This window comes from Arvicola amphibius, chromosome 8 (genome assembly GCF_903992535.2).
Source record: "Arvicola amphibius chromosome 8, mArvAmp1.2, whole genome shotgun sequence".
NCBI lineage: Eukaryota > Metazoa > Chordata > Mammalia > Rodentia > Cricetidae > Arvicola > Arvicola amphibius.
In genome coordinates this window covers 44,511,871-44,526,333 of record NC_052054.1, presented here as the reverse complement: position 1 = coordinate 44,526,333, position 14,463 = coordinate 44,511,871, and the positions used below count along the sequence as shown (strand labels likewise).

The 14,463-nt window shown below is 41.4% G+C and overlaps 1 protein-coding gene across 3 annotated transcripts in view; it reads right to left on the bottom strand.

Moving 5' to 3' along the window:
• Positions 1-14,463, bottom strand: part of Fam184a (family with sequence similarity 184 member A) — a 124,632-nt gene that overhangs the window by 22,616 nt on the left and 87,553 nt on the right. For all 3 annotated transcript variants that reach the window (XM_038340293.1, XM_038340295.1, XM_038340296.1), the window contains 2 exons: positions 7,110-7,322; positions 2,335-2,488 (listed from right to left, as the gene is read on the bottom strand). In XM_038340293.1, the coding sequence (XP_038196221.1) occupies positions 2,335-2,488; positions 7,110-7,322 (367 nt within the window). The remainder of the gene's footprint in view (positions 1-2,334; positions 2,489-7,109; positions 7,323-14,463) is intronic.

Here is a 14,463-nt window from a genome sequence, read left to right as displayed (position 1 = left end):
CTCAACTGAAATGCATAAAGAAAATGTGGCACATTTACACATTAGAGTACTACTCAGCAGTAAAAAAACAATGACATCTTGAATTCTGCATGCAAATGGATGGAATTAGAAAACACCATCCTGAGTGAGGTAACCCAGACCCAAAAAGATGAATATGGTATGTACTCACTCATAAAGTAAATAATAGCTAAAAACAAAGGATATTGAGCCTATAGTTCATGATCCTAGTGAAGTTAAGTAACAAGGTGAAGCCCAATAAAAACACATATAGATCCACCTAGAAAGTCAAAATAGACAAGATCACCTGACAAAATTGAGAACATAGGGGTGGCGGGAAAGGGAGGGGATTGGGAAAGAGGAGGAGAGAAGGGGAGAGGTGAGGAGAACTTGAGGGAATGGGATAGTTGAGATAGAGAAATGACAGAGATGAGAGCAAGGAAAGAGATATCTTGATTGAGGGAGCCATTATAGGGTTAGCAAGAAACCTGGCTCTAGAGAAATTCCCAGAAATCCACAAGGATTACCCAAGCTAACACCCTAAGCAATAGAGGAGAGTGTGCCCAAGCTGGCCTTGTCCTGTAGTCAGACTGATGAATATCTTAAATATCACCATAGAACCTTCTTCCAGCAACTGATGGAAACAGAGGCAGAGACCTGCACTGGAGCACTGGACTGAGCTCCCAAAGTCCAGTTGAAGAGTGGGAGGAATGAGGATATGAGCAAAGAGGTCAAGACCATGATGGGTACACCCACTGAAACAGTCTACAGTCTACCTGAGCTAATGGAAGCTCATCAATACCAGACAGACTAGGAAGGAACAAGCATAGGACCAAACTATTTCCTCTGAATGTGGTTGACAGTTGCATGGCTGGGGTAGACTGAGGGGCCCCTGGCAGTGGCACCAGGATTTATCCCTACTGCTTGTACTGGCTTTTTGGAAACCTATTCTTTTTGGATGGACATCTTGATCAGCCTAGATATAGTAGGGAGGGCCTTAGACCTTCTCCAAATGTGCCTTCCCCTCTCTGAGGAGTGGATGGGGGTGGGATGGGGAAGTAAGTGGAGGGAATGGGAGAAGGGAAGAGAGTGGGAACTTGGATTGGTAAGTATAATGAAAAAACATAGTTTATTTTCTTTTTAAAAAAATAAAAATAAAATTTAAAAAGGCATGCAAATCTACAGCTATCTTAAAAAGAAAACTTTCTTAGAGGTTCCCAAAAATCTCTTTTCAACACAATGGTATTTAAATCACATTTCAGTGGGCTTAACAAGAATATTTCTAACACCTGGCTCTTTCAACTTCACTTCACACAGCTATGGACACGGCCTCCCTCTTGGGCCATCATTCTACAAAGGCCACTTCTGATCTTAACTCTCAGCCCCGTGCAAAGACAGAGAGCAGCGTACATTTTTAATGAAACCACACAGTGCAGTCTTTAGCACACAACGTGATATTTCACAAATCTTGGATAAAAGTTCACCATTGCTCTGACTTTCATGTGAGGTGTCACAGGGCTTCTCAAGGAGAAATATGAGAACTGTAACAGCATGGCCTAGGACATCAGCACCAGTCCAATGGCTGATGGACAGGACACATGGCCCCTCTCTGAGATCCAGAGAGCCACTCACACCCTGCTAGTCTTCTTTGTACCAAGTCCCACCTGGAAAAAGTATACACTGGAGTACGCCAAGCACACAGGAAGAAATACCAGGAGAATTATTTAGGAACTGAATCAAACAGAAGGAAAATGAGATAGCAGAAATGAGTTATCTAATAACATCAAAAAGCCATAAACAAATTTTTAACTACACATCTAATTTTTTCTTCAAAACTTTTATCTCATTTTACAAAGAACCACCTCATAGGGAAGATCCCACATGAAAGAGATTTCACTAAAAGGCTGGGTTGTTTTCTTTCTTACCAAAACCAAATCCTGAAGTAGAAACTCATGCCTGTAAGGTCCAAGCTATGAGCCATGTATGGGGGTGTACACGTGAGTACATGAGTGGATCTGTGTGTGAGGGTAGATGTGGGTGCATGCACGGGTGTGTGTATGGCTGCATGGGGGCTACCGGCCAGTGACTATTTCTGGGATCCCAAAGTGTCCTGCTTCCATTTAGCTCCACGAAGACAGACAAATCACTTATGAACACTGCTTTCTCAGAGTGCACAGGAAGCTAACGCCATTCTTGTCTACTTTCCTTGCCTCTTCACATGGAAGCATCATCTTGATGTTCCAAAATTTAAATACACAGCTTGATGCTTCCTGCTGAGGTTTACAATGGAAGACTGTACCATTCAGTACGACATGATTATGATCCTTCCCACAATACCAAGCATAGCTTTCCCTTCGTCTTCTAATTCGAAGCGGAGTGTCTGAAGCTCCTGCTCCATCTCCATGCGGAAGCCCTCCATGGACTCTCGGTGCGCGTCTTTCAGCGACTGCAGCTCTGCAGAGTGTTTCTGCTGTAAGTGATTCTCCAGAGCCTAGAAGGGAGAAGCAGATCAGTTCTTATGTTAGAATACAGGAAACAAAACAGAAAACAACTTGGGAGCCCAGAAAAGCAAGCTAAGCTATTTTAGTTCATTTTCATGAAAATAAGATACAAAGTAACTCTAACTGGAAAACAAATTCATTGGGTCAAGTCGGCAGAACACAATTAATCGTGAAACCAGTTTGGCTCAACATACTTTGCTGAATCTGGAAATACAGACCTTTAGCTTCAGGCAGTTTTCAAATGAAATCATTTTCTAAAGTTGCTAAGGATACAAATTACTGAAAATTAAGGGAAAAAAAAATCCTGTACATCCAGAAAGGAGAGGAGGGGGTTATCATTAAGTGAGAACACAAAGCCCGCTCCTGGCTAGGGTCGCCTAAGCACCAGGAGGGCATTTAGGCAGCCTCGCTCTAATTAAATCTCTTATCGCCATTGTCTATAAAATATCTGTGCGATGCAATTCTCTGAGGGTTAAGTAGCTTGAGGTGCTTTTTGTTTATCCCTGAGATGTCTCTATACGCTAATGGGTTGATCACCTGCTCCCTGGCTGCTGGAGTTTTTTGGAGCAGTTGAGGGGATGCTTTAGGAAGCAGGTCTACCTGGAAGCAGAAAGTCACCACTGATGAGACTTCTGCATGTTGTAGCTCACGCCCAGTGATGCCTTTCACCCTGCTTCCTGGACTGTGGTGATGGGCGGAGCTCTCCTCACTGTAACCTGAAACTGTGCCAAAGTAAGTTTTCTCCCTTGGGTTTTCCTGCACTGTGCAGCCCTTCCCTCTGGGCATGGTGTGGCCAGGCTCTTGAAGTCAGAGCAGCTGGGCTGTCCTGCAGGTGACTCTCAGAGCTGAGGCTGCGAGCATTCTCTCATGGAAGGGAGAAGAGCTTTCCGGGCCCACAGGATCCTTCCCTGATGGTTAAAGACTGCTGGAGCGAGGATGTGGGGCATTTTGCTTTGGTGCTATGTGTTCCTCTAAGTGATCCCAATTTACTGCATTGGTTCATCAAGCTAGACTTGCTGCTTTGGTTCGCTGTCGGTGTCCTACCCGGAGGGAGGAGATATTTGCTCATGTGTTCTCAAGGAAAAGCTAACGCAACATTCTGACAAGAATTCTGTCACCGTGACATAAGAGCACCTATTACAGGTTGCACATGACAAGGTGCTTCGAAGGCTGTGTGGATGCAGCAGTCTACACGTGGTTAGGGGAAAAGCCACCACCCTAGGTCCTAGGGCGCGAGACAGACTGACTGCGACACAGTTCCTGTTGCTTTTGTTTTACTGTATTCTCTAAAATGAATTATTTGTGAGAGACTGTGTCCTGTAACTAGGGCTACATTTCTTTAACAGAAAAGAGGTGTTTTATAATTTAGTATTTGGTTGCTTATCACAACCAAACACTTTCCAGAAACAAAGCACGAGGGTCTCCAGTATTGGTAAAATAAAGGTTGTTTCACTGGGGCAGAACCCACAGTGAGGTAGTTTGACTGCTTAGTGACAATACAGAAACATTTCAGGTTCTGATTTCTTCTGAAGATCTACGTTAAATGATTTTAAAAATCCAAATGTGTAGCATTTCACTCCCGATAAGAGTTCATGTGTTACTTCAGTTCATAAGGAACAGTCAATGAGTCAATTAAGTTACTAACGCTGCCCAGCCTTTCTTGACTCTTGCTTTTGTTTGTTTGAGGACAAGTTTTTATGTAGCTGAGTCTGAAGTCAAACATTGTACATAGTTGAAGAAGACCCTGCTCCTCCTGCCTCTACCTCCTGGGTGCAGGCATTCGAGGAATGTGGCACCATGCCCAGCCTACTGCCTCTACTTAAACCGAAGGAACTTCCTTGGTTTTCTGGACATGATTTATAGATTACAGGTCACTATATAAGTAAGGTTTTCTTTTTTTTTGAAGTATAGATTTTTCTAAAATTATTTATTTTGTATATAACAAAAATATGTTATACATATCAAAGACTCTAAGGTTAACAGTTGTCAACACAAAAAAAGTTTTAAAGGCTATAATCATTGTTGAATTCAACCTTAATTTATTTATACCATTTCTTAAACCAGTGCCTGCACCCAAATAAAAAGTTAATAAACAGCCTTGATCTGTATGTAATCTGTATTGTGGTGAAAATGATAGTATGACTGGCTCTTCTATAAAATCTTTGTTATAACTAAGGTCATTGGAAGGAGATGAAAAATACATCTCTAAGAAATGAACTAAAGAAAATTAATCACATTCAAATGGTGTTACATTAATGGTTCACAACTGAGCCATGGGTGCTGTGGAAGTGGCACCTGGCACAGACGTGATGACTTAAACTTGGATCTCTAGTACCCAAACAAAAAGTCAGGGATAGTAGCATGTATCTGTAACCCCAGGATGGCAGGGCATAGAGACAGACGAATTCTGCATGCTCATTGGCCAGCCAGTATATCTGGATCTATAAACTCTAAGTATTGAAAGACTCAATCTAAGAAAAAAAATGTGTATGGAGAAACCCAGGAAGACAGCTGACACTGACCCCTGCCTCACACACAAATGCACACACCCATATGAGCACCCATATGCACATGCCCCAGTACCGGGAACACAGCGGAACTGAACCCTTGCTTCACACTCATATGAGCACATACAGACACATGTCTCACTCCCTGGAAAAATGAAGCAAAGTGATAGATACCTGAAGATGCTAGCAGAGAACATGGGGCAGGGGTGGTTCTGTGAGGAAAACTGCTGTGCAAGCACAAGAACCTAGGTTTGTTTGTTAGTGCATGTGCTTGTATATAAGCATGTACGTGATTGGAGATATACACAACGTGTGTGTGTGTGTGTGTGTGTGTGTGTGTGCGTGTGCGTGTGCGTGTGTGCTGGGGTGATGAGAAGACAATTTGGGGTGTTGGTCCTTATTATCTGTTTTGCTTCAAGCAGTTTCATGTTGTTTTGTTACATAGAGCAGGCTAACCTGCTGGCCCCTGAGCTTTTGTTTTTCTGGGGTTTGTCCTATAAGAACTACCCATCACGAGAACACTGGGATTATAGATGCAAACAAATTTGTACACGACTGTACATGACTTCTGAGGATCTGAACTCTGGTCCTCGTGGAGGAATGGCAAATATTCTACCTACTGAGCCATGTCCCCAGTCCTGGATCTGAGTTCAGATCCCTAGCATCCATGTAAAAAGACAAGCAGGGCAGTGCAGAGCTGTAATCCCAGCCCTGGGTGTCAGTGCAGAGCTGTAATCCCAGTCCTAGGTGTCAGTGCACAGCTGCAATCCCAGCCCTGGGTGTCAGTGCACAGCTGTAATCCCAGCCCTGGGTGTCAGTGCACAGCTGTAATCCCAGCCCTGGGTGTCAGTGCACATCTGTAATCCCAGCCCTGGGTGTCAGTGCACAGCTGTAATCCCAGCCCTGGGTGTCAGTGCACAGCTGTAATCCCAGTCCTAGGTGTCAGTGCACAGCTGCAATCCCAGCCCTGGGTGTCAGTGCACAGCTGTAATCCCAGTCCTGGGTGTCAGTGCACATCTGTAATCCCAGCCCTGGGTGTCAGTGCAGAGCTGTAATCCTAGCCCTGGGTGTCAGTGCACAGCTGTAATCCCAGTCCTGGGGGGCTAAGCAGGAAGATCCCCGAAGCTCATTGGCCAGTTTATTTAATGAGTGAGCTCCAGGCTCAATGAAAAGCCCTGTCCCCTTAAAACAAAACCAACAAAACAGGAGAGCAATAATGGAAGACACTTGTTTTGTCTTCAATATCTGGTCTCTACATACGTCTGTGCAGATGTACACAAGTGTGTGTGGTCACACACAAAGTAAGAAGTAAAGACTGCACTAATAATCCAATAATATAGTCATTTGATTTAAATCACTTTTTGGTTACTGTAGTTCCAATTTTTTATATTAGCTATGGGGTTATATTACAAGGAAATTTTAAAACATTTTAAAATTTCATTTCGTTACGAATTTTTTTAGTACAAAGAGAAAAAAGAATGTAAGGGAAAAACTCAAGATTTAAGAAAAGCAACAACAACAACAACAAACTATACATCCCTTGGGTCCATTTCTTTTTTTGTGGGCACAGAGTGACAACAAATTTAGAATTTGATAAAGGTCTGAGTGTAGTGACACACACCTGGAATCCTAGCTCTGAGAAGGCTGAGTCAGAAGGGTCACAAGTTCAAAGTCAGCCTGGGCTACATAGCGAGTTCAAGGCTAGCCTGAGCACATGAGACTCAGTCTCAAAAGATTTTGATAAAAGACTATTATGATAATACACTATGAGTAGAACAGTGGCTGAATCTATATCACAAGTGCTAACTATTACGGAGCAGAAGATGAACTTAGCTTCATGTTATGATAAACTGTCATAATCAGTGTGTGACTCCTATAGGAAGTCGCATCCTGGAGAACATCTCAATAAAAACAACATGTAACATTTTAGAAAAGGAAAAAAAGAAAAACTGGAATTCTTAATTATCTGAAGGCTGGCGGTTCCCACTTCATCTTCAAATGTTAGGCCCACACTGTGCTCCTACGGACCACAGGCCATTAAAAAGAATCCAAAGGCTACATCAAGCTCAGAGACGATCTTTGAAGGTGTTTCCCAGGAACTTACCCTTTGTTCCTTTTCCTTCTCTTCTTCCATGGTTTGGAAGGCGAGGACATGTGCTTCTTTGAGGGACTTGTGTCTCTGCTGATGCTGCTCCTCTAGCTCCTCCAGCTCCTGTGTGAGTCGCTGGCGCTCTTGTGTGAACTGCGCCTGCAGCTGCTGCAGAGATGTCTGCGACTGGCAAAGCTGCAGCTCCAGGTTCTGCTTGAGCAGGGAGATCTACGCCAGAAAGACACACGACAGAGACTAAGCACAAGGTGGACCTCACAGACTAACAATCCAAGGGAACGAACACTGTTCTCAGGTGAAGCTGCTCTGATGAGACAGCACTAAAGATGAAATGGCTTCTCTGAGGCAGTTATGCAGTGGTTAGGACTGTGGGTTTGGAATAAAGTCATCCTCCTCCCCCACTATTAGCATCTACTCTCACCATGGGGTGGGAATTGGGGCTTCCACACCTTCAGTTACTTCACTGGGAGTGGGCAGTGATTGTTAGCCAGGAGTGTTTGAGGACTGGAGACTGCTCTTTGGAAAGATTTGTGAGTTTGTTATTTACTTATTTGACGTGTATGTGCTCGTGCTGGTGTACACAGGCTTGTGAGGGTGCCCACAGAGGCTGGAGGGCGACATCAGAGCCTACCTCCTGGAGCTGACGTCATAGGCAGCTGGAGGCTACCAGGCATGACTGCTGCGCCCCCAATCCAGAAGAGCAGTAAGCTCCCTCTAACCACGCAACTCCCTTAAGTGGAAAATGACTTGTCATTCCTTTTGTCAACAAAAAAAGCATCAGCCTTAATACGTCAAGCACCATCTCTGGCTGTACGGATAAATGTGTATTCTGTACACATAAATACATGCAGCTGGTGAAATGGTTTAATTTCATCTATTTCTGTTCTTATCCACAGATTATTCTAACCTGAAATGGTGTATACATCAACCTTATTCTACAAGAAGTCTGAAGAGGAGAGGAATTTAGAGTTCATATAAAGAGTTGTAAAATACACCCCATAAACATCTTAAGACACCATTCTCTCACACCTAAGCCAGCGTTTGTGGGCTCCAAAGCCAGTAGAGGAGGTGCCCTACACTGAGCAGGAGAACTTTCTCTTTCATTGGCAACCATTTTTATTTTTTTTGATGTGCTGGTGGCAGGAACTAGCCACTTGACATGTCTCACAAGGAGAGCAGGGGAGAAAGCAGACAGACTGGGGACTCACCAGCGGCATAAAGGGAGGCATGAGGGGAGACCCACTCCCTGGCAAACAGGAAGGCTAAAAGTCCCAGGAATAAGCTGCTGCAGTGAGCTTGGCTGCAACATTAGCTACACAAACGGGTTTGGGACAAAGTTACAAAGATATAAACCAGGACTAGTTAGAACAGTCAGCACGCGACATCAAGGAAACAACCAAGTTCTGGTGAGAAATGATGCAGCTGACGCAGACGTTTGAGCTGTCATTGTGTGCTTTCAAAGGAGCTATTTTACCTGTTGGAATCTTGCAAATTTTTAACTTTTATGCGATGGTATGTTTCAGAGATTTTACAGATGTGGGGATCAAGGGAGGAACTGTGAATCTGACTTACTCTGTAGCCCATGCTAGCCTGGAATTTATGGCAATCCACCTGAGTGCAGAGATGGTGGGTGTGACCACCACACATGGCTGACTTCATTAAAAAGGCACAGCAACCGATAGCGCCATGATGTGGTACAGGATTATAATTTAGTGCTCGCAATTTTATGCAAGGGACATCAGGATGAAACAAACACTAAGGAGAACCCAGAAGGAAAAGTGACGTCATAACAGGCAACAGCAGGAAAAAGGACTGGGGACACTGGTCTGTAATTGATGGGCATTCTCTGCCCGGCCAACTGGGCACCGAGAAGAGGCGCCGAGTCACTCTCCTACATGCTCAGTACGAGTCTCAGCATCAGGATGGGTCTCATGGAGACTGCCTTATGTTTCTCTGGTATTAACTTGTTTGAACGCATATGGGAAAGGTGGGGACAGTGTGTGTCACCCGTACAATTTTAATTGATTTTCTCAAAGCTTTCCTTTGGCACCTAGCCAAGTGGGAACTAAAATCTAACAAGCATTTTCCTTTCCAAGCTGCTGCCCTGGCACAGCCTGTGTTCACCCAGAAAGAGTATGAACATGAAGTTTGGCTTTGGGGCGGGCATCGGCCCAGACCGTATCCTCTAAGGCAGTGGTTTTCAACCTTCCTAATGCTGTGGTCCTTTAACACAGCACCTCATGTTGCGGTGACCCCAACCATAAAATTTTGTTGTTATTTCATAAGTGTAATTTTGTTACTATTATGATTTTAATATAAATATCTGACCTGCAGGTTGACTGATATGTAGCCCTGTGGGGTCTGGACCCACAGGTTGAGAACTGCTGCTCTCAACATTTCGGTTAGTAAGAAGCTACCCAATCACTTGGACTTGTATATGTTTCATTGGTGTGATACCTACTTTTAAAGTTAATTGCCTCCCGTGGACCACAACTGCATCAAATTTTATTAATCTGACTATAGATCGACTTATGCTTAAACTATTTAAAGGTGAGGCTTATGAGGAAAAATATTAAAATAAGAGAATTGGCACAGTAATATAATTATGCATTTAAAATATAAACAGTTTAAACTTTCTCCAGCTTTAACATATTACACTGTAATATACTTTACCTTAAGAGAACTCCGAAAGATTATTTTCCAATTTAAAATGTATGACTAACATCCGAATCTACACTCTAGGAAGCAACAGACACTGTATGCAGAAAGCACCATGCAGCTTAGGAGTCAAATATACTTGTCTTGTTCTCTGAACTTTGGAAGCACACAAACTCCAAAGTCTTTGCACTCATGCTCAGTGCGGTAATATGAATTATATGCAGAAAGCCTTATCATGCAACTCAGCGCTGTCAGTGAACACATTAGTAGGGCAGCAGGAAACAAGTCAGCCTTTATTTAGCGGGAAGATTGCATACCATTGAAAAGAACAGATCATGAGCAAAGCGGTGTAATAGGAACTAATGCTTTCTAGACATTATTTAAGCGCCTGACTTTAATATAGTTTATACATACATATTGATATCAAACAGCATTGATTCAAAATACAACAAGGAAGGAGTCTGCACTAAATATCTGGACAACTTTGACACAGAATATCTAGAAAGATACGTTGTATGGTGAAGGAGAAACAGCAGCTGCTTTGAATTATATACTATACTCATGTTAAGGACTGTATGTATGGTATTTGTGTCTCTGCATGTTATAAACTTTTGGACATTTTATCCCTTGCCTTTCCAAAAAAATTATTTTTATGTGTATGGGTGTTCTGTCTGCACGTCTGTTGGGGACCACATGATGTAGCGCTGCAGAGGCCAGAGGAGTCCTCTGGAACTGGAGTTACGGCTGGGCTGTGAGCTGTCACATGGGTGCTAGGAACTGAACCCAACTCCTCTGGAACAGCAGCAAGGGATTTTAGCTGCTAGGCCATCTTGCTAGTCCCATTTAAAAAAACAATCTTTATTTCCGAATAATGAGTCCTTATTTTAAAAACTCTCACCAGTCTATGTAGGTGTAGTGTATGCAGGTGTAGTCTATGCAGGTGTAGTCTATGCAGGTGTAGTGTAAGGAAGTAACACATGCTCTATCTCTATCTAGCAATCATTCAACGAGTTTCACTGCACCGAGAATAGGTGCTGTCTCTGACCTCCACTCTTTAGCAATACTTTCTGAAAATAAAGGTTTTGCTGTCATTTAGAAAACATGGCATTAAAGACAGAATTTTGTAGAAATGTCAAAAAGACAACATTAAAATATATGCCTTTTTTCTTTTAAATATAGGAGACATCATCTTGCCTCTCTATGGAGCCTTTCACATAGGCCCTAGTGTGTGTGTTGAAGCTGGTCAACATAAACACTGGAACTAATCTAGTCATTTAGTGCCTGATTAGTATTCAAATATGTGTAGATTGTATCGTTAACTCTAAAAGCAAACACTTCAAATTGAGGGTGCCTGGTGTGACAGGATTCCAACGTGGGTACAATATTAACCTTTTTTTTCCTTTTTCAATCTTTTTACAGGAATTAAGGAATATACAAAGTACACAAGCAATCTGCCCCCAAGACAAAGCATGCTGAGAGATGAGAATGACCCTCAGGCTTAGCTCTGTATTACAGTAATCTCTCCTGCTGCTCTGAGACTCTGGCTCAGCACAGCAGAGTTGGGGCCAGGATGACCAACAGGTTTGCTCCTAACTACCGGAGTGTAAGTGTGCCCAGGATATGGTACACACCCTAGAGCGCATCAAATAAAGTCTCCAGCTGGAGATGTCGCTCTATGGTATAGAGCTTGGTCTAGGTCTGTCTCAGTACAATGACCTATTTGGTTTCATAGAAAAGTATGCCATGTATAAGTGGACAGTGTTCATCAAATATAGATAACTTATCTGGTAAAATACTGATTTATATTTTATATATCACAATTTCTAGGTGGACACAGGACATACTTAAAAAAACCCCAACAACTTAGTATTTAATGTTTGAAGCCACTGACGTGGACATCCATCCCAAGTGTGTTGGGGGAAAAGAGAACACCACTTTGGATACGGAGTGCTGAAGGTGTGCCCACTGCAGGTGTTGACAAAGTCGCATTCACAGGGCCAGCTGTGGGTGGCCACCTCAGAATGAGAGCACCAGGCTTCATTTGAGGATGTTAATGACTTTCCCTTTAGAGAGAATGGTGAGTTTATGCTTTTATTTTTTTCCCTCCAAAATGACATTCATAAGGTATAGATGGTATTCAGATACACGACTCGTTATTTTTGTTCTGTCTGTAGTTTATGAGCGAGGAAATCTCATATGACCTAGGTTGGTCTTGGTCTTGGATTTACAGATTAAGGACTGACATACACAAATGTTTTTCTCCCTAGTCTTTTATTTTCAAAACTGTCATTATTATAACAGTGTCTCCTATATCTTGGGTAATAGCCTGGAAATCCTGATCTTTCTGCCTCTACTATAATGTGCTAAAACTTGCCAGTGTTTTAAATGGCCCTTCCCAAAGCAGTCATATGCCTTACCCTTCCCTCTTTCTTCAATGTCAGTTAGCATAGCTTTCAGATTCTCCTGGAATTCAGTCATGCCGTTGTCTTGATGAACACAGGCCCCTTTTACCACCAATACATAACTAAGATTGTTGAAAGTCATATCAGCTTAATTGTAAGGTATAAAGTACCATACTTTCAAATATTAGCAACACCAAAACCCACTAACTTAGGCCTGATAGAGTACAGTCAGAATAATTTTTATTATGTCAATGACTGACATACATTTTCATGAACAGTGATGGAAGGTACTGAGATAGTTATTTTTTAACGACTACTAATTTGCTATTATTAAGGGATGCAGGGAGAAGGGAAAGTGATAAAATATATTTTTTTTAATTTTAAAGGTTTTTTTAAGATTTATTTATTTATTATGTATACAACATTCTGCCTCCATGTATGCCCTCATGCCAGAGGAGGGCGCCAGACCTCATTACAGATGGTTGTGAGTCACCATGTGGTTGCTAGGATTTGAACTCAGGACCTCTGGAAGAGCAGCCAATGCTCTTAACCTCTGAGCCATCTAGCCAGCCCAAAGTGATAAAATATTTCAGTTAAAACATATTTTAAAAGAGAATATATTTCAGGTCATGAAATTATGGTAACTGAAAAACTTTCACTTGGCAATTCCAATAAAGGTTTTTTTTTTTTTTTTTTGAAAAATCCTAAACTAAACCTAGCAATTAAAAGCCACAGTGACATTTCTTATTTTCTTGGAGACACCATAAAATACGCTCCCAGTTATTGCCTCAATCTTAAACTAATACACACTAGAAAGCATCTATAGGATGTTTTAACAATCACTCAATTTTTTTTAAAGGATGACCTGTAGAAAGGCTGATTCTTGCTAAGAAAAAAAAACTTGGGAAGCCAGGCCAACATATGGTGGGTGACAATGCCAGCCTGCCCAATGTTGTATGCTAACAGCTCATTTTTGTTATGGGTGATGAGGGTGAAAGGTGACCAATGACAACTATGATGTCATAGAAGGGGTTGAATATAATGAGGATTTCATTGTGTTAATAACATCTAATGCTAGTTTTTCCTTAGAGAAAGTACAAAGATGTTCCCATTCAGTTACTGATAGACACTTAAAATAATGTACTTTTACTTATGATATTAAGTTTTTACTTAATTACCTTTTTAACCACTAAGGGAAACCGCTATATTCTAAAGTACAATGTGATTCATTTAGAAAACAATCACATCTGGGCTATTATTTTTTATCCCAATCAATAAATATGTCAAAAAATCTGGATTGATATTAGTAGAGCCCAAACTAAAATGATCAAGTCAAAATTCTTATTCTATGATATGAGATTTTATTGTTAACAATATCTTAATGTAGCTTTATCAAAATTGAGATAAACATGTTATTTATTTGAAAACATATGAAAATTCTGCTGATCACAGTTATTTTCCAACTGCTTTTTATGTTGAAAAAAGTTGACTATGAAAAGCAAGTAAAATTTTCCTTTCTCAGGTAGTAGAAATTGAAACTATTAATGTTTCAAGGACACATCCAGACTCGAACTTTGACCTGCCTGAGGAGGCACGGACAGGCTACCTTCTGTTTCTAAGTGCACTGGAGGACGGCTGTGGCTCTGTCAGACACTCCAGGGTTGGGCATCTCACAGAACAGCAGCAGAGACAGCACCCAACTGCAATATTTTCATTCTCTACTACCCGAGAAAAGAAAAATCCATTAATAGCCGTTTTCCAAGAGAAGTGTGTGTACCTCTGCCTGAGATATCGAGGAACCAAGGAACCGATTCAGAGACATTCAACTCTCTAGTCTTATCATGAGGGATAAGGTGGTAATGCATTTGTTATGAAGATAAATCTCATTGTTTCCCTTCATGTACAAATTATTTCTGAGTGGAAACACAGAATAATATTTTGAAGCAAATTTTTGTACATGTGTGTTTACACAAAAGTGAAAGACAATACTTTTGCCAAGTCTTAGGGAGGGGATTTACATTATTTTGCTTGTCATGTGTTGAAAACAAGAACATTAAAATATAAAACACATTTAGCTATTATGAAATTTCAAAATGCTCGATCTTATTGAGTAAAGTCTATTGATACATTTTCCAAAAATAAACATTTAACTCAAAAAATTTGCATTTATTTGCACCTAATGATAATCAACTAGCTAATATTTTTCAAGACTATCACCACACCTTTCAGGGTTAACATTAATGAATTTTATACATAAGATGAAAATCTAGCTTAGCTTCATCATAAAACAG